The sequence below is a fragment of the Lasiodiplodia theobromae genome, assembly GCF_012971845.1.
Source record: "Lasiodiplodia theobromae strain AM2As chromosome Unknown scaffold_32, whole genome shotgun sequence".
Taxonomy (NCBI): Eukaryota; Fungi; Ascomycota; class Dothideomycetes; order Botryosphaeriales; family Botryosphaeriaceae; genus Lasiodiplodia; species Lasiodiplodia theobromae.
The window spans coordinates 450396-476884 of NW_023336511.1; the positions used below are offsets into that span (position 1 = coordinate 450396).

The 26489-nt window shown below is 58.3% G+C and overlaps 2 protein-coding genes across 2 annotated transcripts in view; both read left to right on the forward strand.

Moving 5' to 3' along the window:
• The window catches only part of LTHEOB_9608 (Ca2+-modulated nonselective cation channel polycystin protein), a gene marked incomplete at both ends in the record, with an annotated part of 48349 nt that extends 24328 nt beyond the window's left edge, over positions 1-24021 (forward strand). Inside the window, 3 exons of the mRNA XM_035519214.1 lie at positions 62-14704; positions 14743-14781; positions 14831-24021. Coding sequence (XP_035368835.1) covers positions 62-14704; positions 14743-14781; positions 14831-24021 — 23873 coding nt within the window. The remainder of the gene's footprint in view (positions 1-61; positions 14705-14742; positions 14782-14830) is intronic.
• Positions 24022-25088: 1067 nt separating this feature from the next.
• LTHEOB_9609 (Glycoside hydrolase family 3) lies at positions 25089-26414 on the forward strand (the record flags this gene model as incomplete). The annotated part of the gene is made up of 1 exon (XM_035519215.1): positions 25089-26414. One exon carries the CDS (start codon positions 25089-25091, stop codon positions 26412-26414), a length of 1326 nt encoding a protein of 441 aa, XP_035368836.1.
• Positions 26415-26489: the final 75 nt, after the last annotated feature.

The following is a 26489-nucleotide window of genomic DNA, read 5'->3' on the forward strand; positions in this document are numbered from 1 at the left end:
TTTGTTGGCACTGTGGCCTCCCCTATTACTACGACCGGCCTCATTACGCCAACGAACTCAGCTGGTATTGCTACCGGGTCGCCTTTTAGTGGTGTCATCGTTTTGCTGCCCTCTTCAGCATTGAACGTTGGTCCCAGCGGCGCTCCCAGTGGAGTCCTGCCAACAGTCACCTCGTTTGCTAGTAACCTGGCATCGCCCATTACTACAACCGGCCTCATTACGCCTACCAACTCAGCAGGCATTCCTACTGGATCGCCCTACAGCGCGGTCATCGTGTACGATCCTGCTACGGCAGTCAGCGCTGCCATCCCCGGCTCCAGCAGCGGCGCCCCTGGCGGCGGGTTGCTCACGATTACCTCGTTCATCCCCGGCCTGCCGTTCCCTCTCACGACGACTGGCCTCGTTACGCCTACCAACTCAGCGGGTATTGCTACTGGCACGCCGGTCAACGGTGTCATCGTTCTCCTGCCCCCAGCGCTCAACACTGGCTCAGCTCCCGCCGCATCCACCACTCCCGGTGTTCCAGGCCAGAGCCTCAGCGGCCCAGCTAGCGGCTCTTCTACACCTGCGGCAGCGGCGAACTTGCCCACCATCACCTCGATTGTTAGCGGCGTGGTTTCGCCCTTCACCACGACGGGTCTGATCCCAGCCACGGATTTCGCCGGTGTTACAATTGGTGCGTCGCTCAGTGGCGTCATCGTCTTCCTGCCGCCGTCAGGCCTTCCCAGCGGTGGTGGCATCGCTCCCATTCCCGGGACGGCTTTGGTTTCTCCCGGCCCCGGTGCCTCGAGTGTGAGCGGTATTCTGGGTGCTTCTGGACTCAGCGGCTCAGGGCTTCCAAGCGCCAGCGGGCCCCCGGCAGCTGGTCTTCCTACCATCACTGTCACCTCTGGGAACACCGCTTTCACGTCGACAGGCCTCATTACGCCTACCGACTCGGCTGGAAGCGCTACTGCCTCGCCGTTCAGCGGTGTGCTTGTCGTTGTGCCTACAACGGGTCTTCCTACGATCACATTGGTTTCCGGAACCACTCCTTTCACTTCCACCGGCCTCATCACACCCACCAACTCTGCTGGAAGCGCTACTGGCGCGCCGTTTAGCGGTGTGGTTGTTGTCATACCGACAACAGGCCTTCCTACGATTACTTCCACTGCCGGGAACAGTGCCTTCACTTCAACCGGTCTTATCACGCTGACCAACTCCGCTGGAATCGCTACTGGTTCACCGTTCAGTGGTGTGGTTGTCTTCGTGCCTACACCGAGCGGTTCCCCAGCAACCGGCCTTCCTACGATCACCTCTACTGCCGGCAGTAGTGCTTTCACTTCGACTGGACTCATCACGCCCACCAACTCAGCTGGATTCGCTACTGGCTCCCCGTTCAGCGGTGTCGTCGTTTTCGTACCTACATCGGGTGCTAGCGGCCTTCCTGGAAGTGCTTCAGCACCTGGTGCCCAGTCTTTCTCTGGCAGCGCTCCCGTTGCACCGAGCGGTTCGGGATCTGGTCTCTCAGGCCTCCCAGGTCAGAGCCTTGGCGTGAGCGGTTCCTTGCCCGGCAGCCTTCCCACGATCACCTCGGTTGGCGGCAGCAGTTTGTTCACCAGCACAGGCCTCATTACTCCCACCGATTCGGCTGGCAGTGTTGGCACGCCTTTCTCCGGCGTCATTGTGTTTGTGCCGTCGACAGTTCCTGGTGCCTCTGGAATTCTCCCCAGCGGCGCTCCTACTGCCTCTGCCCCTGGCTTGAGTGCATCTAATCTGCCTACGGTCACCTCGATTTCTGGCATTAGTGCTTTCACTACGACTGGCCTCATTACCCCGACAGACTCAGCCGGCAGGACTCTTGGTACGCCGTTCACTGGTGTTATTGTTTTCGTGCCATCGACAGCCGGTGGACCATCTGGTCTTATTCCCAGTGGTGCTCTTACCGCTCTGCTCCCTGGCCAAAGCATCAGCCCGAGCGGCACTCCGTCGAATCTGCCTACGGTCACTTCGGTTTCTGGCAGCAGTATCTTTACGACCACTGGCGTCATTACGCCCACAAACCCCTTTGGCATCGCTACTGGCTTGCCCTACACCGGGGTCATCGTCTTCGTGCCCTCATCAGCCGCCACTGGTGCCCCGAGTCTCCCCACCGGCGGCGCTCCCAGCGCTCCTGGTTCTGCCGCCACGGACTTCATCCTCACCCCAAGCGGCTCCGCGCCCAGCCTACCAACGGTCACCTCGGTCGTTGGAAGCATCAGCGCCGTCTTCACCACCACCGGCCTCATTACGCCTACGAATGACTTTGGCATCCCTACGGCTTCGCCATTCCCCGGCGTAATCGTCTTTGTTCCCTCGGTATCAATTGGTGCTTCTCTAAGTCTCGGCATCAGCGGTCTCGGCCTGCCGACGGTCACCGTGTTTGGTAGCAGTGCGTTTACGACTACTGGCCTCTATCAACCTACGAATGCCCTGGGCAGTGCGATCGCGTCGCAGATCAGCGCGGTGATCGTCTATGTGCCTTCAACGGCCGCTGGCGCCAGCCCCGGAAGCACTGCTCTCCCCACGATCACCTCGATCGGCGAACGCGCCTTCACTACCACCAGCGTCATTACGCCTACCAATTCAGCCGGTGTTGCAACTGGGTCGCCGTTTAGCGCTGTGGTTGTCTTTGTGCCGTCGACGGCTGCCGGTCTCCCCACCGTTACCTCGATTGGCAGCAGCGCCTTCACCACCACTGGACTCATTACTCCAACCGACGCTTCCGGTGCTCCAACTGGCACGCCGTATAGTGGAGTGATTGTCTTTGTGCCCTCGACGGCTGCTAGTGGTACTGGTCTACCCACGATCACTTCGATTGCGGGCAACCTCGCCTACACCACCACTGGCCTCATTACGCCTACCGATGCCGCCGGGACTCCGACCGGAACACCGTATAGCGGCGTGATCGTTTTTGTGCCCTCATCAGCTGCTAGTGGCGCGAGCCTTAGCCCCAGCGGCCCTGCTCTGCCAACGGTTACTTCGATTTCAGGCACCATTGCTTTCACGACTACCGGTCTCATTCCAGCCACCAACGCTGCCGGCTTCACAACTGGGACGCCGTTCATTGGGGTCATCGTTTTCGTTCCTTCAACAGCGGCTGGTGGTGCCTCGATACCCGGCGTCGGTCTGCCAACCGTTACCTCTTTCGCACCTAGCCTGGTGTCCGCTCTCACAACCACTGGCCTCGTCACTCCTACCAACGCTGCCGGTATCCCAACCGGATCGCCGTATAGCGCAGTCATCGTTTTCGATCCCGCGACTGCGATTGGTGCCTCGACGCCCGGTGCTGTTCTGCCGACAGTTACCTCTTTCGCGCCGAGCCTGGCTTCTCGCCTCACAAGCACCGGCCTCATTACTCCTACGAATATTGCAGGCATCCCGACTGCATCACCGTACAGTGCCGTGATCATCTTCGACCCTGCAACGGCGATCGGTGCCTCAACACCAGGCGCTGGCCTGCCAACCGTCACCTCTCTGGCATCCAATCTGGTCTCCCGTGTGACGAGCACTGGTCTCATCACCCCCACCAACGCGGCCGGTATTCCCACCGGTTCGCCCTACAGCGCCGTCATCATCTTCGATCCCGCAACAGCCATCGGCGCCTCTACGCCTGGCGCCAGCAGTGGTGTTGTTCCGGGCAGCGGCGCCGCCCTGCCAACGGTGACCTCGTTCGCCAGTGGTCTGTCCGCGCCGACCACTATCACCGGTCTTGTCACGCCCACCAACGCGGCAGGCATTCCCACCGGATCACCCTACAGCGCAGTGATCGTGTTCGACCCCGCAACAGCCATCGGTGCCTCGACGCCTGGTGTTCCGGGCAGCGGCGCCGCCCTGCCAACAGTCACTTCGTTCGCCAGTGGTCTGGCCGCCCCGACCACCATCACCGGTCTCGTTACCCCCACGAACGCGGCAGGCATTCCCACTGGAACGCCGTACAGCGCGGTTATCGTGTACGATCCTGCTACGGCTGTCAGTGGTGTCTCGGGTAGCGCGTCTCTTCCTGGCCAGAGTGGTGGCCCTGTCCTGCCAACCGTCACCTCGCTCGCCAGCAATATCGCCTCCCCGACGACCGTCACCGGTCTTATCACCCCGACCAATTCGGTTGGCATTGCGACTGGAACGCCGTACAGCGGTGTGATCGTTTACGTGCCCTCCACCGCGCTCGGCGCTCCAGGCAGCGCTTCTCTCCCCGGCCAGAGCGGCCCCGTCCTACCAACACTCACTTCGCTCGCCAGCAACATCGCCGCCCCAACGACCGTTACTGGCCTCATTACCCCAACCAACTCAGCCGGCATCGCAACAGGCACTCCGTACAGCGGCGTAATCGTTTACGTGCCGTCTACGGCTCTTGGTGCCCCAAGCCTCAGCGCTCCCGGCCAGAGCGGCTCCCCCGTTCTCCTTCCCACCGTCACCTCGCTCGCCAGCAACTTGGCTTCCCCGACGACCATCACCGGTCTCATCACTCCGACCAACTCCGCCGGCATCGCAACCGGGACGCCGTACAGCGGTGTCATCGTGTTCGTGCCTTCATCGGCGCTTTCTGGTGGTGTTTCATCTCCCAGCGGAAGCCTGCCTGTCATCAGCGGAAGCGGATCGCTGCTGCTGTCCGGAGGAGGTCTCATTCCCTCCGGCGGCCCGGCGACGAACTTGGCCACTGGTCCTGCTCCCAGCGGCGGTGCTTCTGGCCTTCCGAGCGGATCGTTGCCGCTACCGTCTGGCAGTGCGCTCTTCCCGTCTGGAGGTCTCATACCGTCTGGTGGACCGGCGACCAATTTGGCCACCGGTCCCGGCGGTGCTTCCGGCCTTCCAAGCGGATCTCTGCCGCCATCAGGCAGCGCTCTCTTCCAGTCCAGCGGAGGAGGTCTCATCCCATCTGGCGGACCGGCCACCAATTTGGCTACGGCGCCTTCGGGAGGCCTGCCAAGTGGTTCAGGTTTGCCCGGCGGCTCAGGTCTGCCAAGTGCTTCTGGTCCAGGTTTCTTGAGCGGCTCGGTGTTGCTAAGTGCCTCTGGCCCAGGTTTGCTCAGCGGCTCAGGCTTGCTCAGCGGCTCAGGCCTTCCAAGTGGTCCTGGCCTTCCAACCGGCTCGGGTCTTCCAAGTGGCCCAGGTTTGCCCAGCGGCTCAGGTCTGCCCGGCGGCGCATCAAGCGGTGCCCCGGCAAGCGGCCTGCCTACTATCACGTCGACATCTGGCAGCCTTGCTTTCACTAGCACTGGTCTCATTACGCCGACCAACTCTGCTGGTTTTGCGACTGGTACGCCATTCTCTGGAGTTGTTGTTTTCGTACCTACATCAGGTGTCCTCAGTCAGCCTCCTTCGGGCAGCGCTGGCCTGCCAACAATCACCTCTATTGCTGGAAACTCGGCGTTTACTAGCACTGGTCTCATTACGCCAACCAATTCCGTGGGCAGTGCTGGTGTGCCGTTCTCTGGAGTCATTGTTTTCGTGCCCACATCGGGTGGCCTCAGCCAACCTCCGACAGGCTTGCCAACCATCACGTCCACTTCTGGTAACTCCGCGTTCACGACAACTGGCTTCCTCACGCCCACAAACTCTGCGGGTATTCCGACTGGCCTGCCGTACATTGGTGTGGTGATTTTTGTACCTACATTGGGTGCCCCTAGCCAGCCACTGTCAGGCTTGCCAACCATTACCTCGACAGCCGGCAACTCCGCATTCACTACAACTGGCATTCTCACGCCCACGAATGCTGCGGGTCTTCCGACCGGTTCTCCGTACACTGGTGTGGTTGTCTTCGTACCTACTTCTGGTGCCGCGGGCGCCCCCAGCCTACCCACAATTACGTCGACATCTGGTACCTCTGCATTCACCACAACTGGGGTTATCGCGCCCACAGATTCTGCAGGAAGCCCAACCGGTTCTCCTTACAGTGCCGTGGTAATTTTCGTGCCCACCACCCCTGCCCCAGGCGGCGCCAGCTTACCTACCGTCACGTCAACATCTGGTAGCTCTGCATTCACTACAACTGGGGTCATCACTCCCACTGATGCCACTGGAGGCGTTAATGGTGTTCCCTACACCGGTGTGATCGTTTTCGTGCCCACGAACGCTGCTAGCGGAAGCAGCACTCCGCCTGCCGGCGTGCTTGTTCCCCCACCAGGAACGGCGTTGGTTTCTCCCGCTTCGGGCACCGGCTTACCCACCGTCACTTCCACTACCGGTAGCTCCGCGTTCACGACTACAGGGCTAATCACACCTACCGATTCTGCGGGCAATGTGATTGGTACTCCGTACAGTGGCGTCATCGTTATCGTGCCCACGACCGGTCCCAGCGGAAGCGGTGCTCCAGCTCCTGGTGCAAGCAGCTCTCCCGGCGCGATTATACCCCCGCCAGGAACAGCCTTGGTTTCTCCCGCGTCTTCGCCGTCAGGCACTGCGCCTCCGTTGAGTGGCACTGGCTTGCCGACTGTCACCTATACCTCCGGTAATTCTGCGTTCACGACCTTCGGAATAATTACGCCTACAAATGCTGCCGGCATCACAACTGCTGCTCCATTTAGCGGCGTGATTGTGGTCGTACCTACATCCGGTGGCGTCAGCCAGCCTCCGCAAGGCAGTGTGAGCCAGCCTCCGCTCGGTAGTGGTAGCCAACCTCCGTTCGGTAGCATTAGCCAGCCTTCATCAGGCGCCGCCGGTCTACCTACTGTCACTTCATTTGCTGGCAGCGTGGTTTCGCCCTTCACGACCACCGGCCTGATCACTCCTACCGATTCACTCGGAAACCCAGGTACCCCCTTCCCTGGAGTAATTGTTTTCGCCCCTTCGTCTGGCACCGTCGGCTTCCCTACAGTCACCTCGTTCGCCAGCAACTTGGCGTCGCCTTTCACAACCACCGGAGTGATTACGCCCACCAACGCAGCCGGAATCCCAACCGGTCCTCCTTATACTGGAGTCATCGTCTTTGCACCTTCATCTGGCGTCGCCGGCTTGCCTACCGTCACTTCGTTTGCTAGTAACTTGGCTTCACCTTTCACGACCACTGGGCTGATCACACCTACAAACTCAGCTGGAATCCCAACTGGTTCACCGATTATTGGTGTTATCATTGTTGCACCCTTGTCTGGCGCCGCCAGCATCCCGACTGTAACTTCTACATCTGGTAGTGCCTTCTTTACGACTACCGGTCTGGTTACTCCTACGAACTCGGCTGGTATTGCTACTGGCACGCCAATCCCCGGAGTTATCGTTGTTGTGCCGATCAGTGCTGTTCCGGGCTTGCCAACTATTACTTCAACAGCTGGTAACTCTTTCTTCACCACTACTGGTCTTGTTCCGGCAACAAATGCCGCTGGTTTCACTACAGGCTTGCCATTCAGCGCTGTCATCGTATTCGTGCCGACGGCTGGAGCTTCTAACCTGCCTACAGTTACCAGGACTTCTGGTACCATCGGATTCACTGTTACAACCCTGATCACCCCCACAGATGGCGCAGGCAACCCAACTGGTACACCATTCTCTGGTGTTCTCGTCATCGACCCTGCGACTGGTCTTTCAGGCCCGCCTGTATCTGGTGCCTCCGGTCTGCCCACAGTTACGAGAACTTCTGGTACCGTCAGATTCACTGCTACAACCCTGATCACCCCGACAGACGCCGCAGGCAACCCTACCGGCACGCCGTTCTCTGGTGTCCTCGTCGTCGATCCGGCAACTGGAATTTCTGGCCCACCTGCATCGGGTGCTACCGGTCTCCCGACACCGGGTGTCTCTGGTTTCCCGACTATTACAGTGCTATCCGGTAGCATTGGATTCACTATAACGACGCTAATCAACCCCACGGATGCTTCCGGTCGCCCAACTGGCACACCATTCTCCGGTGTTCTCGTTGTTATACCGACATCTGGCGCTTCAGGTCTCCCGGCCTTCAGTGCTTCAGGTCTCCCTGTACCCAGCGCTTCGGGCCTGTCTGCACCCGGTATTTCCGGCCTGCCGACTTCTGGCGGATCACCTGGCCCCTCTGTCCTGCCAAGTGGTTCCGGTGCCCCCAGCGGTTCCATCCCGGGCATTCTAATTCCAAGCGGTGTCTCAGCACTCGGCCTGCCAACCATCACAACGACCTTCGGTAGTGTGAGCCAGCTGATCACTACTCTGTACACTCCCACAGACGCTTTCGGCAATCCTACCGCTACACCGTTCCCCGCAGTTCTCTATGTCGTGCCGACTTCTGGTGTCGCCTCTGGCATTCCTACGTTCGGCGCCTCTCTGAGCGCTGCTATTTCGATCGGTGGTGCTTCATCGTCACTCCCCATGCCAACGATCACCTCGACATTTGGCAGCGTCAGCCAGACTTTGACAACTCTTATCACGATTTCCAATGGCTTCGGGGCCCCTGTTACAGCTGTCACCGGGGTTCTCGTAGTAGTGCCAACGCCTGGCGCCTCTGGTGTTCCAAGCGGCGCCAACCCGAGCAGTGCTCCGCCAGCAAGCCTACCCACAACCACGTACACTCTCGGCAGCATTGCCCTGACTACCACTGGCCCCATTACGCCTACGGACTCTGCTGGAATTCCCACTGGGTTGCCTTTCACTGGAGTCATCGTCTTCGTTCCAACATCCGGTGCCTCGGCACCTGCGAGCGGTGCTTCGCCGGCAGGTCCTTCGACAATCACGTTGACTTCGGGAAGCGTGGTATCCACAACCACCGCTGTGGTCACTCCCACAGGTCCCGGTGGAGTTATTGTCGGCCCGCCCAATACCCAGATTGTCGTCTACGTTCCGTCCTCGGGCTTGTCGACAGTCACTTCAACGTCGGGCAGTACTCCGTTTACGACAACCGGGGTCGTTACACCCACAGGACCGGATGGAAGTCCCGCCGGATCGCCGTCCAGCGCAGTCATTGTCTTCGTTCCAACCTCTGGTCCAGCTGCGGGCCTGGGCACAGTCACCGTGACATCCGGAAGCGTTCCTTACACCACAACTGGCGTCGTGACACCTACAGGCGCTGGTGGAATCCCTGCTGGGTCGCCCTCTAGCGCAGTGATCATCTTTGTCCCAACTTCAGGCGCTCCTGCACCTGGCATGGCAACAATAACTTCGACGGCTGGCAACCTGGCCTACACCACGACAGGTGTGGTCACACCTACGGATGCGGCTGGCAACCCCACCGGCACTCCATCGAATGCGGTCATCGTCTTCGTGCCGACATCAGGCGCATCTACTCCTGGCGCCTTGCCTACCGTCACCTCTACTGCCGGAAACCTTGCCTACACTACCATTGGTCTGGTTACCCCGACAAACGCTGCCGGCATCCCCACTGCTTCGCCGATCACAGGTGTCATTGTTTTCGTCCCGACCCCTGGCGCGTCTGGCAGCGCGACAGCGCCTGCAGCGGGCGTGCCCACAGTTACATCGACCTCCGGCAGCGTTGCCTTCACTACTGTTGGTTTGGTCACTCCAACCAACGCCGCCGGCATACCTACTGCCTCGCCCATCACAGGCGTGATTGTATTCGTCCCAACACCCGGAGCTCCTGGCAGCCCGACCGCGGCCCCAACGGTCTTGCCAACGGTCACATCGACCACCGGCAACCGCGCCTACACTACCACCGGTCTGATCATTCCGACAAACGCCGCTGGCATTGCTACTGCTGCGCCATATACGGCTGTTATTGTGTATGTTCCGACCTCCGGCGCTGAATCGCCTACACCAAGCGGTGCGAGCCCAGCTGGACCATCAGCCGTACTCCCCACGATCACATCCGTATCTGGCACCTCCGCCTTCACGACCACAGGCTTAGTCACCCCGACCAACGCCGCAGGCATTCCAATCGGTCTACCCGTCACCGGCGTTATCGTCTTCGTCCCGACCTCCGCCGTCCCTGGCGGTGCCACCAGCCCAACAGCTCCGGGCGTGGGCCTACCAACAGTCACATCTGTATCCGGCAACTCCGCCTTCACAACCACTGGTCTGATCACTCCCACCAACGCCGCCGGCGCTGTGACCGCTACACCCTACCCGGGCGTCATCGTCTTCGTCCCGACCTCGGCGGCGGCCCTGCCCCTGCCCACGATCACTTCGCTATCCGGCAGCGGCGTGCCTTTCACCACGACAGCCCTAGTCACGCCGACCGACTCGACCGGCGGTGTCGCCGGCCCGCCGGTCACGGCAATCGTCGTCGTTCTCCCGACATCTTCTGGTCTCCCTGGTGCCGGTCCATCGCCGAGCTCAGCCTCGCCTGGTGGCGGATTGTTCCCCAGCGGCAGCGGCGGCCCGGCGCCAAGTGGCACTCCTGGCTTCTCCGCTCCCGCAACCGATCTCCTCGTCTCCGCGAGCGTTTCTGTCAGCGCTGGCGTCTCAGTTCCCGGTAACCTACCCAGCGGTGGCATCTCAGGCCTGCCAAGCGGCGGAGCGCCGAGCAACTTGGGCCCTGGCGGCGCGTCGCTGTCTGGTGGCCTTCCGTCAGGCGCTTCCGTTCCTGGTGTGCCTTCTGGTTCTTCTGGTCTTAGTGTACCTTCAGGCCCTGGCGGTCCTGGTGCTTCCGGCTCTGTTCTCCCCGGCAGTCCAAGTGTGCCTGGTGGCTCGGGTCTACCAGGCGGCGGTTCTGCCAGCGGCGCTCCTGGTGCTTCAAGCGGCTCTCAACTGCCATCTGGCGGACCTCTTATACCATCTGGTGGACCGCTGTCCAACTTGGCAGGTTTGTCAAGCGGCGCCGGTCTCCCCAGCGGCTCCGTTCTCCCCAGCGGTTCAATCGTTCCAAGCGGCTCCGGTTTGTTCGTGTCATCTGCAGGCTTGCCCAGCTCTCCAGGTTTGCCTGGCGGCAGCTCTGTCAGCGGCGCCCCGAGTGCCCCAAGCGGATCAATCCTGCCGTCTGGTGGTGCTCCTACGAACTTGGGCCCTGGCGCCTCAAGCCTGCCCAGTGGCAGCGCTCCCAGCGGTTCTGCTTCTGGCTCCCCAAGCGGCGCTCTCCTGCCTTCCGGCGGACCCCCCACCAATTTGGCTCCTGGTCCTTCAGGCTTGCCAGGTGGCTCTGGTCTGCCGAGCAGCGGTTCCTCTGCCAGCGGTGTTCTTCCCGGTGCTTCAAGCGGTTCTGTCAGCGGTGCTCCTGGCCCTTCAAGTGGAGGAGCTATCCTACCTTCCGGCGGAATCCCGAGCAACTTGGTGGTTCCTCCCGCTTCTGCGTCCGGTCCCTCAGCTGGCATCCCAGCAGTCAGTGGCTCTGCGTCATTGTCGGCTCCTGGCGTGCCTTCTGCTGGTTCTTCCGGGCCATCTGGGCCATCTGGACCAGGTGTTCTCCCGAGCGGATCTGTCGGTCCTTCTGGGTCTGCTGCTCTCCCTTCGGGCTCCGCCCCTGGCGCGCCTTCAGCCTCTGTTCCTGGTGCACCTTCAGGCTCTCTTCCTGGTGCTCCTTCAGGCTCCCTTGGCCCATCTGGACCTGGTCTGCCTTCTGGCAGTGGCGGCCCGTCAGCTTCCCTCCCGGGCGCGAGCGGCGCTTCTCTTCCAGGTGCTTCTGTTCCATCAGCGTCCGATCCTGGAGCTCCTGGAGCTTCCGGCTCGGTTCCGCCTGGTCCTGGAGTCAGCGGCCCTTCGGCTGCAGGCCCATCCGGCAGTGGTCCAGCGTCCGGCGCCCCGCAGTCATTGCCAACTGGCGGTATCGACATCGGCCTGTCAGCTTCTCTTGGTGCCAGCCTGTCTGGTGGTATTGTCCCAATCGGACCTACCAATCTGGCACCTGCTCCTTCTGGATCTGCCCCATCAGGACCTGGTGCTCCATCGGGATCCGGCCTTCCGTCTGCTGGCGTCACGCCCGGCATCCTTTCTACGATTACTCAGACCTCGGGCAGCGTGCCGTTCACATCCACAGTCGTCACCACGCCACCCGGCGCGTCTACCCCCACCACACAGGTCATCGTCAATATCCCGCAGACGGCGCTGGCCTCCCCGCTGTCCACGTTCACGCTCACTTCCGGAAGCGTACTGTTCACATCCACCCGCGTGACGTCGATCGGCTCAGTTCCGTATACTGATGTTGTTGTGGTCCAGCCTGTGACTAACCTCGCCGGCCCGCCCTCTCCGTCTGTGTCATCTCCCGGTCCCGCTGGCCCTAGTGCCTCTCAAGGCCCTGGCGTGCCCGGTTCTGGAGTTCCGAGTGCGTCCGCTCCTGGAGCTCCTAGCCCGTCTGCCCCCGGCCTGTCCACTCCAGCGACCCTTCCCGGTGGGGACCTGCTAACCATCACCTCGTACTACACCGGCTCTACTCGTTCCACCGCCACGGTTCCCACATATATCGCGTCAAATGGTCTTCCCTTGTCCACCTCCGTAGTAGTTATCTTCGATCCTGCAACTGCGGTTTCCGGCGGTGCGTCTTTGCCCACTATTACCGCCAATTACCCCGGCTCGGTTCCGTACACAACGACAGCTGTTACCAGCTTCACTGGCCCCGACGGTCTTCCAACTACCGGCCCAGCTGTTGTTGTTTACAACCCTGCATCCGCCTTGGCATTGCCTACAATCAGGACCACCTACTTCGGCTCTGTTCCGTCAACGACCACAGCGATTACGACCTTCGTTGGCAGCAACGGCCTCCCGTACTCTGGTTCTGCAGTGCTTGTGTTTGACCCTGCTACCTCTGGTGCCGTGTCAACTCCTGCAAGCCTGCCTACAATCACTACGCCTTATACTGGAACCGTCACGTTTACAACTACAGCGGTCACTACCTTCATTGGTAGCAACGGTCTGCCATACTCTGGCTCCGCCGTGATTGTATTCGACCCCGCTACTTCTGCCGCAGCGTCTCTTCCCGCGGTCCTTCCTACAATTACTACTCCCTACGCTGGATCCGTCACATCGACAACCACGGCCGTCACCAACTTTGTTGGAAGCAATGGCGCTCCATACTCTGGCTCTGCTGTGATCGTGTTCGTGCCTGCTACTTCACCAGCAGCCCTTCCCACGATCACTACTCCTTACGCTGGATCTGCCACGTTCACAACTACCGGTGTCACCAACTTTGTCGGCAGCAATGGGGTTCCTTCCACCGGTTCCGCTGTGATTGTGTTCATTCCTGCTACCTCCCCCGCAAGCCTTCCTACAATCACTACGCCATACGGCGGATCTGTTCCCTTCACAACCACGGCCGTCACAACCTTTACTGGCAGTGACGGACTTCCCTCTTCCGGTTCCGCTGTGGTCGTGTTCATCCCTGCGACAAGCACTCCCGCAGTTCTGCCCACAATCACCACCACTTATGCCGGATCCGCAACCTCTTTGGCTACAGCCGTCACGAACTTTGTCGGCACCAACGGACTTCCGTCATCCGGTTCTGCCGTGATTGTTTTCGTCCCTGGCACAAGTGCCGTCTCTGGACCCGCAATCCTGCCCACAATAACCACAACGTACAGTGGATCCGTGCCCTTCACAACAACGGCAGTCACTCAGTTCGTCCCCAGCGGCGGCCCACCGTTCTCTGGTCCTGCAGTAATCGTATTCAACCCGGCGACCAACTTGGCACCTCAAATTCTTCCAACGATCACTACGACATACCCAGGCGCTGTTCCATTCACCACGACAGCGGTGACTCAATTCATTGGCTCCAATGGACCGTACTCTGGGTCAGCGGTGATTATTTTCAACCCTGTCACCGCTCTTTCGTCCCCTGCAGTCCTACCTACGATAACGACAACGTACCCAGGAACTGTTCCATTCACTACAACGGCTGTAACTCAATTCAGCGGTGCTACCGGCCTGTACTCTGGTTCCGCGGTCATTATCTTCAACCCTGCCACACCAGCCTCGTCTCCTGCAAGTGGTTCAGCCAGTGCGCCAACAAGTGGAGGTTTGGTCATTCCATCGGGCTTGAACAGCAACTTGGCTTCTCTGCAGCCGCAGTCTACGCCTGGAAACATTCTCACGATTACCTCGACCTCGGGTAGCATTGCTTTTACTACCACCGCGCCCTTCACTCCCACTGATTCTCTTGGAAACGCGGGTGTGGTCTCCATCGTGGTTGTCATCTTTGTACCCACTTCAGCCGGAGCTTCTACTGGTGGTGCGATCATCCCGTCGGGCCTGAACAGCAACTTGGCTACTATACAGCCACAGTCTTCACCAGGGAGCCTTCTCACGATCACATCAACATTTGGCAGTGTTCCTTACACTACTACCGCGCCCTTCACTCCTACCGATCCTCTTGGAAATCCGGGAGTTCCCTCTAGCGCGGTCATCGTTGTTGTCCCTACTTCGGCCGGCGCAATCATTCCGTCGGGAATTAACAGCAACTTGGCTTCTGGACCACAATCTCAGCCGACGCCTGGAAGCCTTCTGACAATTACCTCAACATTTGGCAGTGTTCCCTACACCACTACCGGAGCCTTCACCCCTACCGATTCGCTTGGAAACGCGGGTACGCCATCTAGCGCGGTCATCGTTTTCGTTCCTACTTCAGGTGGTGTCATCATTCCATCGGGTCTAAACAGCAACTTGGCCTCGATTCCACAACCGCAGTCCACTCCAGGAAGCCTTCTTACAATCACGTCGACTTCTGGTAGCGTTCCTTACACGACTACTGCGCTTGTCACTCCTACCAATTCGCTTGGTAGCGCAGGTGTACCATCCAGTGCTGTTATTGTCTATATCCCGACGAGCCCAGTCAGCCTCCCAACCGTCACCTCCACGGCAGGCAGTGTTTCTACTACTACAACGGCCGTTGCAACTTCTGTGGGTCCTAATGGTATCCCTACACCTTTCACTCAGGTTGTTGTGTTCCAGCCGACGAGCTCATCCGTCGTGCTTGCAACAATTACCCAAGTGAGTGGCAGCGTGCCATACACCAGCACGATCCCCACAGTTTCTGCAGGGCAAGTAACCGCCATTGTGGTGGTGAACGTGCCGACGCCCAGCCTCCCGACAGTCACTGTTCCGGGCTCGGGTTCCATCGCTTTAACTTCGACTGGTTTGTTCACACCTCCTGGTGCTCCGGGATCTTTGCCTTCTCCGTACAGCGCCGTTGTCATCTTCCAACCTGTCACTTCGCCAGCCAGCCTTCCGACAATCACAATTACCTCTGGCTCGGTCCCCACTACCTCAATCGGCCTCTTTACTCCACCGGCTCTGCCAGGCTTCCCGGTACCTTCGCCGTACAGCGCAGTCGTCGTGGTTCAGCCGACCAGTGCCTTCGGTCCTTTTACGACTACCGTCACTACGGGCAATCTCCCGGTTTTCACCACGACTGTGGCCACGTCGAACCCTACCATCAACAATGGCCTGCCGTTCACGCAGGTAATCGTCCAGGTTCCTACGCCGTTTGGCCCCGTCACGAGCACCCAGACCTCTGGAGCCTTGGCCTTCACGACCACGTTCCTGACCTCGAATCCGACCATCAATGGTGGGCAGCCGTTCACTGGGGTCCTGGTTAATGTTCCTACTCCGTATGGCTTTACAACCACGCAGACGTCCGGTGTCCTACCGTTTACCACTACTTTCCTTACCTCCAACCCGACCATCAACGGTGGGCAACCATACACGGCGGTTTTGGTCAATGTGCCGACTCCTTATGCGCTTACCACCACTCAGACGTCTGGTCTGCTGCCGTTCACTACTACTTTCGTTACTTCGAACCCCGCCATCAACAGCGGACTGCCGTTTACGGAAGTCTTAGTCAATGTGCCAACGCCGTATGCGTTTACAACCACCCAGACCTCAGGCAACACGCCATTTACAACTACGTTTTTGACAGCCAACCCTACTGTGAATACTGGACTGCCTTATACCGTGGTTCTCGTAAATGTTCCAACGCCCTTCGGATTCACCACGACACAAACGTCAGGCACAGTAGCCTTTACCACGTCATTTGTCACTACGAACCCTGCGGTTAATGGAGGACTCCCCTTTACTGAAGTTCTCATCAACGTGCCAATTTCCTTTGGATTCACAGCAACGCAAACGTCAGGCTCCGTTCCAACCCCATTCGGCCCTGTGACTACGACTCAAACATCAGGACTCGCCCCATTCACCACGACATTCATCACCTCCAACCCCGCGGTAAATGGTGGCCAGCCTTTCACTGAAGTCCTCGTTAATGTGCCCATCCCATTCGGTCCGTTCACTACCACACAGACTTCCGGTTTCCTTCCGTTTACGACTACATTCGTCACCTCGGATCCGTTTGGTAGTATCAACGGCGGGCGGCCGTACACCGAAGTCCTGGTCAATGTGCCAACACCCTTTGGTCCAGTTACTACAACTCAAACCTCGGGCCCTACCGCTTTCACATCCACGGTGCTGACGTCGAATTCCGCCATCAATGGAGGTCAGCCGTTTACCCAGGTCATCGTCAATGTCCCGACCCCCACGCCATTCGGCGTCATCACCACAACGATCACTTCAGGTTCAACAAGCTCCACAACCACAGTCCTGACATCCAACCCAACGATCAACAGCGGCCTTCCATTCACGGAAGTCATTGTCTACGTCCCGACCTCGCAGGGCCCACTCATTCCTGGTGGAGGAGGAGGGAATACGGCTCTTATCAGCATGCAGCCTCAACCTACTACGACTACTCGATACTCTGGGTCTATTCCGTTTACAACGACGGTTGCAACTCTCATCAATGGCAGCCCCGTTACTCAGGTTATCATCAACTCTCCGACCACAGCACCCAGCCCCGGTGCAATTTTCACGACTACGCAGACCGCCGGTTCCTTGCCGTTCACAACTACCACGGTCGCAATCATCAATGGAAGCCCCGTCACTGAGGTCATCGTCAATGTACCTACTACTCCATCTCCGGCTGGTTCCATCTTCACTACTACGCAGACCGCCGGTTCTATTCCATTCACGACTACAATTGCCACAGTCATTAACGGGATCCCGGTTACTGAAGTTGTTGTCAACGTTCCTACCTCCCGGACTGGTGCCGTGTACTCCACATTCACACAAACTGCCGGTACTGTTGCTTTTACCAGCACGGTCTACACGGACCCTGCAGGCATTGCTCCTCCTGGCACGTATGTGGTGGTCAACGTACCCATCACCTATCCAACTATCACCCAGACCGCCGGCTCAATTGCTTTTACCCGCACGACCTACATAGATCCCTCAGGCACTGCTCCTCCCGGCACGTATGTGGTGGTCAATGAGCCAACCCATCCTTATCCAGTCATCACACGAACCTCCGGATCGGTCGCCTTTACCAGCACGCTGCTCACAGACCCAGACGGCACTGCGCCTCTTGGAACCTACGTAGTAGTCAACGTCCCAACCCATTCAACGATTACCCAAACTGCCGGCTCAGTCGCCTATACCAGTACGGTCTACACGGACCCATTGGGCACTGCTCCTCCTGGCACATACGTGGTAGTTAACGTTCCGACGCACTCCTACCCAGTTATCACGAGAACCTCCGGGTCAATCGGTTTCACCACCACGCTGTTTACGGACCCAGACGGAACTGCTCCTCCTGGAACCTACGTAGTAGTCAACGTCCCGACCCATTCCTATCCAGTCATCACGAGAACATCTGGATCAGTCGCCTTTACCAGCACGCTGTTGACAGACCCAGATGGCACTGCACCTCTTGGAACTTATGTGGTAGTTAATGAGCCAACGCATGCCTATCCAGTCATCACCCAGACGGCTGGGTCAGTCGCTTATACGAGCACGGTCTACACGGACCCGTCAGGCACTGCTCCTCCTGGTACTTATGTGGTGGTCAACGTCCCAACTCATCCCTATCCAGTCATCACCCAGACCGCTGGGTCGGTCGCTTATACAAGCACGGTCTACACAGACCCGTTGGGCACTGCTCCTCCTGGCACATATGTTGTGGTCAATGTACCGACCCATCCAACTATCACGAGAACCTCTGGGTCAATCGCTTTTACCAGTACGCTGTTCACGGATCCAGATGGCACTGCTCCTCCCGGCACCTATGTGGTGGTTAACGTACCGACGCACCCAACTATCACCCGTACCGCTGGATCGGTCGCGTATACTAGTACAGTGTTTACCGACCCAGACGGCACCGCTCCTCCCGGTACCTATGTAGTGGTCAACGAGCCAACGCATCCTTATCCAGTTATCACCCAGACCGGCGGTTCCGTTGCTTTTACCAGCACCCTTTTCACCGATCCACTAGGAACCCTCCCTGCCGGCACGTACGTGGTGGTGAATGTGCCAACTTACCTCACCATTACCCAGACCACAGGATCCGTCGCTTTCACCACTACCCGTTACACCGATCCACCAGGTACCTACGGTCCCGGTACTTACGTGGTGGTGAATGTACCAACTCCAACGTATTCGACCTACACCCAGACTTCTGGCCAAGTTGGTTATACCTCCACAGTTTACACCGATCCCGCTGGTATAGCACCGCCTGGTACTTACGTGGTCGTCAATGTTCCTACGCACACCGGCACCACCTACACGATCACGCAGAATTCAGGATCGGTGTCATTCACCACAACCGTTACTACACTAGTCAATGGAAGTCCGGCTACTGCGATTGTCATCAACCATCCTACCAGCCCGGCCCCTTCGCCGAGCTCTGGTCTTCTCTTTACCAGAACTCAATACTCTGGAACGTCGGCATTCACCACCACCTTCGGTACTACGTTCGGCAATGGAGTCCAGGCTACCGAGGTCTTGGTGAACCTTCCCAGTAGTGCGGCTCCTTTATCAACCTCCGAGCTTCTTTTCACCAGGACGCGCACCTCTGGATCGTTGGCATTTACCACCACTTTCGGGACCACATGGAGCAATGGAGTCCAGGCTACCGAAGTCTTGGTGAATGTCCCTACTATGACTCCTTTGTCGAGCTCCGGTCTTCTCTTCACCAGGACTCAATACTCTGGAACGTCAGCATTCACCACCACCTTCGCTACTACGTTCGCCAATGGAGGCCACGCTACCGAAATCTTGGTGAACCTCCCTAGCAGTGCGGCTCCTTTGTCGAGCGCCGGTATAATCTTTACCAGGACGCGTACCTCTGGATCACTGGCATTCACCACTACCTTTGGTACCACTTGGTCGGATGGAAACCAGGCTACTGAAGTCTTGGTGAACCTTCCTACTTCCTCCGGTCTGACCACCCTCCGTGCATCAACCTCGTCGGCTGCCGTCTGCTTGCCCACCGGGGCTGTAAGTGACACGCCTAATTGTTTCGCCTCTCTTCCGGCAGCCTGTCTGGGCAGCAGCAGTAGCAGCAGCGGTGGCGGTCTCTTCAGCCCCCTCACAAACATTGTGGGCACCATCAACCACTCTGCTTGCCAGGCTGCTCTCGGGACTTTTGGTACAGTCAATGCCGCCGTATGCTTTGCCGAAAACCTGCTGTCATCAGTTCTGGGCAACAACAACGACTTCGTCACGTGTTTGTACAACAACTTGCCCACTTGCCAAAACTGCTCTCCTCAGTACCCATCGGCTTGCTCGGCCCTCGCAAGCCTTTCGGGTAGCAGTCTGTTGGGAAGTAGTGCGAGTGCGTTGGCTGCCTGCAAGGCCGCAGTAGGCTTGTTCAGCGGTGGCACTTCAGTACAGTGCTTCGTGAACAGTGTCATCAACCAGGGCGGTTCCGCAGTCCACAGCTGTTTGCAAAACCAACTCGCAATCTGCAACGACAGCGGCTCGGTCCCGAGTACGATGGTCTCGGCCACCACAACAACTGCTTGCGGCACTGCAACCGCCACAACTTGCGTCACGGCTCTGCCGACTGAGTGCAACTTCGGTACCGGTGACTCTGGCTTGCTGGCCGACATCGTCGGACAAGCCAGCATCGCCGTGTGCCAGTCTGCTATGGGAGTGTTGGGAACGACCATTTCACCAACTTGCTTCTTGAGCAGCGTGTTGAGCAGCTTCACTCCCCAGGACTTCAGATCCTGTCTTTGGGGCAACCTTGGAACTTGCCGTGGCTGCACGAATGCTCTTCCAGTCGCCTGCACTAGTCTCAGCAGCCACACCGGTCTTCTTGACGTTGTTTCTATAGCGGCTTGCCAGGCAGCACTCGGAACTAACGGCGTGCTGAACGCGGCGCATTGTTTCGTAACCAACTTGTTCAGCAGTGGTGGAGACATATTGGACTGTATCCACGACAGCGGCCTTGTGTGCTCTGGGAACAACACAGCGATTCTTCCCACACACTACCAAAACAGCGGCACGTCCGCGTACACACGCCTCACGACCTCTTACGCAACTTACGGCGGCGGACTTTTGGGCATCGGCGCAACCACCGTGGCCTCGACCTACGTCATCGTCAACTATCCCACTAGCGGCGGTCTTGTTATCCCCGGCCTGAGCAACCTTGCTGGTATAAAGCCCACGTATACGCAAACCTCGGGCAGCGTCGCGTACACGAGCACCGTATACACCGATCCTCCAGGCGCTCTCGGTCTCGCCACGTATGTTGTCGTCAATGTGCCAACGCATGCTTACCCGACTTATACGCAAACTTCTGGTACCGTCGCCTTCACTAGCACCCTCTCCACCGATCCTCCGGGTCTCCTTGGTCCCGGCACGTATGTGGTCATCAATGTTCCAACTGGCTACAGCACAATCACTCAGACTTCTGGCGATGTCGCGTTTACACGTACTACCTACACGGATCCGACAGGCATTGCTCCCCCCGGTACTTACGTCGTGGTCAACGTGCCGACACATGCGTACCCCACAATCGTTCAGACGGCAGGAAACGTTGCATTCACCAGCACATTTTACACCGATCCTGTGGGTATTCAAGGCCCCGGTACCTACGTCGTCATCAACGTGCCTACCCACACCTACCCCACAATCACTGTACACGAGGGTAATTCTGCTTACACTACGACTCAATTCCTGGATCCGAGTGGCGAGCTTCCTGCAGCCACTTACGTCGTTGTCCACCAGCCAGCCTATCCGACAATCACTGTGAGCGATGCCAGTGTTGCTTACACGACGACTCAATACACCGATCCATCTGGGACGCTTCCTCCGGGAACTTACGTCGTGGTGCACAACCCACGTTATCCGACTGTTACAGTGACGACCGGAAGTCTTCTTTTCACCACAACTCTCGCATTCGATCCATCTGGCACGCTTCCCAGCGGAACATATGCCGTTGTAGTTGTTCCCACGGCAGCACCCCACCCAACTATTACCGTCACGAGCGGTAATCATGCCCCGTACACTACAATCATTGCGACCGACCCATCCGGCACACTTCCTAGTGGAACGTATGCCGTTGTTGTGCTTCCCACGGCCTACCCAACAATAACGGTAACGACTGGTGATCACGCCCCATACACCACAACCGTCGCCTTCGACCCATCCGGTACCCTTCCCAGCGGCACGTATGCGGTCGTCGTGGTTCCCACGGCAGCAGTCCACCCAACTATCACCGTCACGAGCGGTAATCACGCTCCATACACCACGATTGTCGCAACGGACCCGTTGGGCACACTCCCCAGTGGAACGTATGCCGTTGTTGTGCTCCCCACGGAATCAGCTCACCCAACAATTACCATTACAAGCGGCAACCACGCCCCGTACACGACGATTGTTGCAACCGACCCCTCTGGAACGCTTCCTAGTGGAACGTATGCCGTTGTCGTGCTTCCCACAGCTTTGGCCTATCCAACCATTACCGTCACAAGCGGCAACCACGTCCCGTACACGACAACTGTTGCAACTGACCCGTTGGGCACACTCCCCAGTGGTACTTACGCCGTCGTCGTGCTTCCCACCGCAACGGCCTACCCAACTATTACAGTGACGAATGGCAATCTTCATTACACGACAACCGTTGCAACCGACCCATTGGGCACGCTTCCCAGCGGAACTTATGCCGTCGTCGTCGTTCCCACAGCATACCCGACCATCACAGTTACAAGTGGCAATCACTCCCCATACACGACGACTCTCGCATTCGACCCATCGGGCACGCTTCCCAGCGGAATATACGCCGTCGTCGTGATGCCGACAGCCTATCCGACCATCACAGTCATGAGTGGCGACCACTCCCCGTACACGACGACAATGGCAACCGATCCTTCGGGCACACTTCCTAGCGGGATATACGCCGTCGTTGTACTCCCTACGGCCCATCCAACAGTAACAATCACTAGCGGTGACCATTCCCCGTACACAACAACAATGGCATTCGATCCGTCAGGCACACTCCCCAGCGGGACGTACGCTGTAGTCGTGGTTCCCACGGCCCATCCAACGGTTACCATTACCAGCGGCGACCGTGCGCCGTATACAACAACCATGGCATTCGATCCTACAGGCACGCTCCCCAGTGGAACGTACCCCGTGGTTGTGGTTCCTACGCCCCATCTGACGACAATAACCATCACCAGTGGTGATCGTTCCCCGTATACGACAACGACGGCATTCGATCCAAGTGGTACACTTCCCAGCGGGACATACGCCGTCGTCGTGGTTCCTACAGCCCACCTAACGACAATAACTATTACCAGCGGCAACCACGCCCTGTACACTACGACAACGGCATTCGATCCTACAGGTACTCTACCTAGTGGAACGTACGCTGTAGTAGTGGTCCCTAGCGCCTATCCGACAATTACCGTAACGAGCGGCAGCGTCCATTACACAACGACCATAGCAACCGATCCTACGGGTACTCTGCCCAGCGGCATATACGCTGTAGAGGTGGTCCCGACCGGCTATCCGACCATTACAGTGACGAGCGGCCTTTCTCGTTACACCACCACCGTGGCGACTGATCCGACAGGTACTCTACCCCGTGGCACATACGCTGTGGTCGTGGTCCCTACGGGCTACCCGACCATTACAGTGACGGCCGGCAGTGTCGGCTATACCACCACCGTCGCAACCGACCCAGCGGGCACTCTGCCCAGTGGAACCTACGCCGTCGTAGTCAAGCCTTCTCCCCCACCGTCGTTCAGGATCTCAGTGACGGATTTCGTCGGCAATTTCTTTGGTTATCTAGACGTACTGAACAACCAATTAACCGGAACGGCACACGGCTGCGGTCTGACGCAGTCCTACAACGATGCCTCGACATTCAGGATCAACTCGACTAACCAGAGACTCACCTGCACGAGCGGCGCCGGCACAACCACCGAGCTCGGCTCCTGTCAACGTTCTGGAACTCGCAACGGGCCCTTCCTATTCGATCTGCCAGGCGCTAGCGGCAACGTTGACATCGACACGACCTACTGGGATGATCATACGCTGCACGTTACCAATGCCGGCACCGGCGACTTCCTGGCTGCGCTTTGCCAGAATAATCTCTTCCTCGTGGGCGCCATTCCGAACGGCTGCCGTCAGGTCGTCCTGACGCCTTGCACCAACGCCGTTTCCTTCTCAACCAGAACCGTCACGAGCGGCACCGCACCGGCATCCACACACACAGTGGCCCCTCTCGGCACCGCCATCTCGAACCCCGGCACCGTGGAAGTCATCGTACCATCAGTCACCATAGCATCGGGCCCCTTACCATCCTGCTCTGCCTTAGGATTGCAGTACCTCAACCGTCCAAACCCCGTCAGAGGCGGCTCGACTCCGGACGACCCGAACTACGTAGCCTTCGACCCTGGCGTCTACAACAACCCGCAAGCGTCGCCGTACACCACCATCAACTACCAGGGCATAACGAACGAAATCAATCTGGGTATACCAGCCGTCTCGGCGACATCGGCCACTGTGTACGGCGTCGCCGGCCGCAGCGTCGCCTACTCAGCCATGATCTTCCGCGGCTACTTCATGCCCAACGCAACAGGCACCTACACGTTCACGCTGCCCGTCCCCGACGACATTGGGTACATCTGGGTTGGGCAAAAGGCCATCTCTACCTGGACCGAGCTCAACGCCGATCTCGCGTCTAGCCTGGAAAGGGGATCGAACAGCATCTCGGTCGACATGACGGCGGGCGTCATGGTGCCGTTCCGCATGGTCTTCGGCAACGGGCCCGGCGCCATGAGCTTCCAGCTCAACACGAAAGAGCCCAATGGCGTGACGTACTACGACACATGGGGCATGTTCCGACCGCCTTCGTGTGGTCTGGACACCTGGTTGAACGTATCGTCATGAGATATGACAGAGCGATAGAGCGCGCGAGAGAGAGAGAGAGTTGGCTAGAGAGCTAGCTGTACACACACGCACACAACGGCGTTTCCCCTTTTCTGCTGCTGCCGGTTTTCTACTACCTTCATTCAACTTTATGAAGAGGACCACTTTGATGTGGCCTCTCATTGGTTCTGTACTATTTTCCTTTGTCTTGCTTTTTTCTGGCTTTTGTGTTCGCATAATACACATCATGTCGTCCACTCATGTTCACCCTTCGTAATAATAGCGGCAGAACGCCGATTACGCTTGATGTATCTCCTTGGTGTAATATCTCACAGAAATGACGACAAAAAGTATCATGTTTTTAGAAAAATCACTTTATCAGTGCATGCTGCCGTTCTTTATCCCTTTTGTGATTAATATGAATGTGGTGATAATTGACAAGACACGCGCACGACAGAATATAGTTACTTTTTTTTCCTTTTCTTCTTTTGGGATCAAATTGCATAGATATTAACCACACAAATGTTATCCAACGACTGTCTGTCTCGACAAACCACACATTTTCATGAAGTATTTTAAAATGATACGACCTCCATGTCTGTACCAAATTGCAATGTGACTTCGCCTACTCTACATCCTTGAAAATTCATTTGTTACGCAACATTCCTTCGCTTGGCACGACTCCCGCCCGTACATATCATTGCTTTCGCCGCGGCATATGCTCTATTCATACGATTTCTCAAAAATTACACCCCTGCCGCCCAGCCGCATCGTCCATCTATCTCATCACAGCTTAACTCGTCCCGTATTTGGCTCCCGCACGGACGCTTTGGATTAGGCAGCAGCGCTGCTCATGCCACACGAAAGTGTAGAAAATGTCAAAATTAATTACAAAGTCTTGCCTCTACTCTAAAGATATACAGACGGCTCAAAGCAAAATAGTCCAAAAGAGCTGCCATCGACATACTAAGGCGCGCATTTCCGGCCTGGCGACTTTTAACTTCTCCAACCCCACTTTCAAACTACATGCCTTAAGCTCGCTCGTCAAATTAGACTCACCATCGCAACAATCAATCCATCAGCGCAACATGTCGTCCCACAAAGCAACAGATGCAGAAACATCATCGCCGTCCGCATCCACCGCAAAAGAGCTGGTCCAGGGGCTGATGCACCTAATCATGGAAACCTCACGAGAAATGGCGACGGCTCCGGTACGGTGTGACGATGACGAAACGGATAATGAAAAGCATGCAGACCGGATTCAGGACCTGGACAACAGACTCGTCTCCCAAGCGCTCGAGGTCTGGCTCGCGCACAACGGCAACATTGATCTGCGGACCTTTTTCCCGGCACAATACAAAGAAAGTGATTCCGCAACTGAACACCATCTGGACGCAAACACCCAGCCCACAAAAGGCCACCCCAAAGCCCCAGCCGAACAACCCACGGACACCACCGCCTCCTCCATCATCGGCAACCCGTCGCTCTTCCCGCGCACTAACCAGCTCGTCTACGAAACTACCTCCCTCTACACTTTCTACGGCTGGCTCTCCAAAACCCTGCCCCGCCTCCCGCCCGAGCTCGTCCTCCTCGTCGCGCACGCCTCCCTCCTCGACGGCACCACCTCTTCAAGCAGCAGCAGCGCCTCCATCCCCGCCATCCCGTCCCTCTTCTCCTACTACCTGCCCCACCTCTACCCCTACCCGGGCCCCTGCACCGCGCACATCCCGAACTGCCGCGACTGCTGCACGCTCGTCATCGACGACGAAGATCCAGACCCTCGCCATCCTCCTCCTCCACCAAACGCAAACCAACCGAGCGCCAGACAAGCCGCCAGAAGGCCGCCGCCGCCATGCAGCACCAGCGACCCATCCTCCCCACCGCTCCCCCACCGCAGCCCCTACGCCCCCGTCTCCGCCCCCGCCCTCCGCGGCATCTGGTCCTACGCCCAAACCGCCAGCACACCCATCCGCGCCACCAACGCCTTCGCCCCCTGCAGCGCCGCCGCGAGCGAGCCGGAATGGTTCGCCCCGCCGCCCGCCGCAGGGGCGGTGGGCACCGTCTACGACGACGAGGCGGGCGTGTGGCGGTGCGGGTGCCGGGTCGTGCTGATGGGGTACGGGATGGGGCCGCCGCTCCCCGGCGGCGGCGGCGGGGGCCAGCAGTGGTGGACGGACGGCAAGGAGCGGCCGGGGAAGCTGTTGTGGAATGCGTGGAAGCGCGGGTGGGAGTGCGGGGAGGTGGAGAGGTTTGATCCGGGGTGTTGTGAGGACCAGTATGATAGTGGAGAGGAGAGGGAGTGGGATGAGAGGCAGGAGAAGGGGAGGGAGGGGAAGAAGAGGGCGGGGATGAGGTGGGCGGGGAGTTGTGAGAGGTGTCGGAGGCGGAGGGTGGAGGAGGGGGAGGAGGACTGATGATATGGGGTTTTAAAGGGCTGGGGGGCGGGAGGTTAATGCGCGATCTTTTCATGTGTGTGTGTGTGTGTTTCC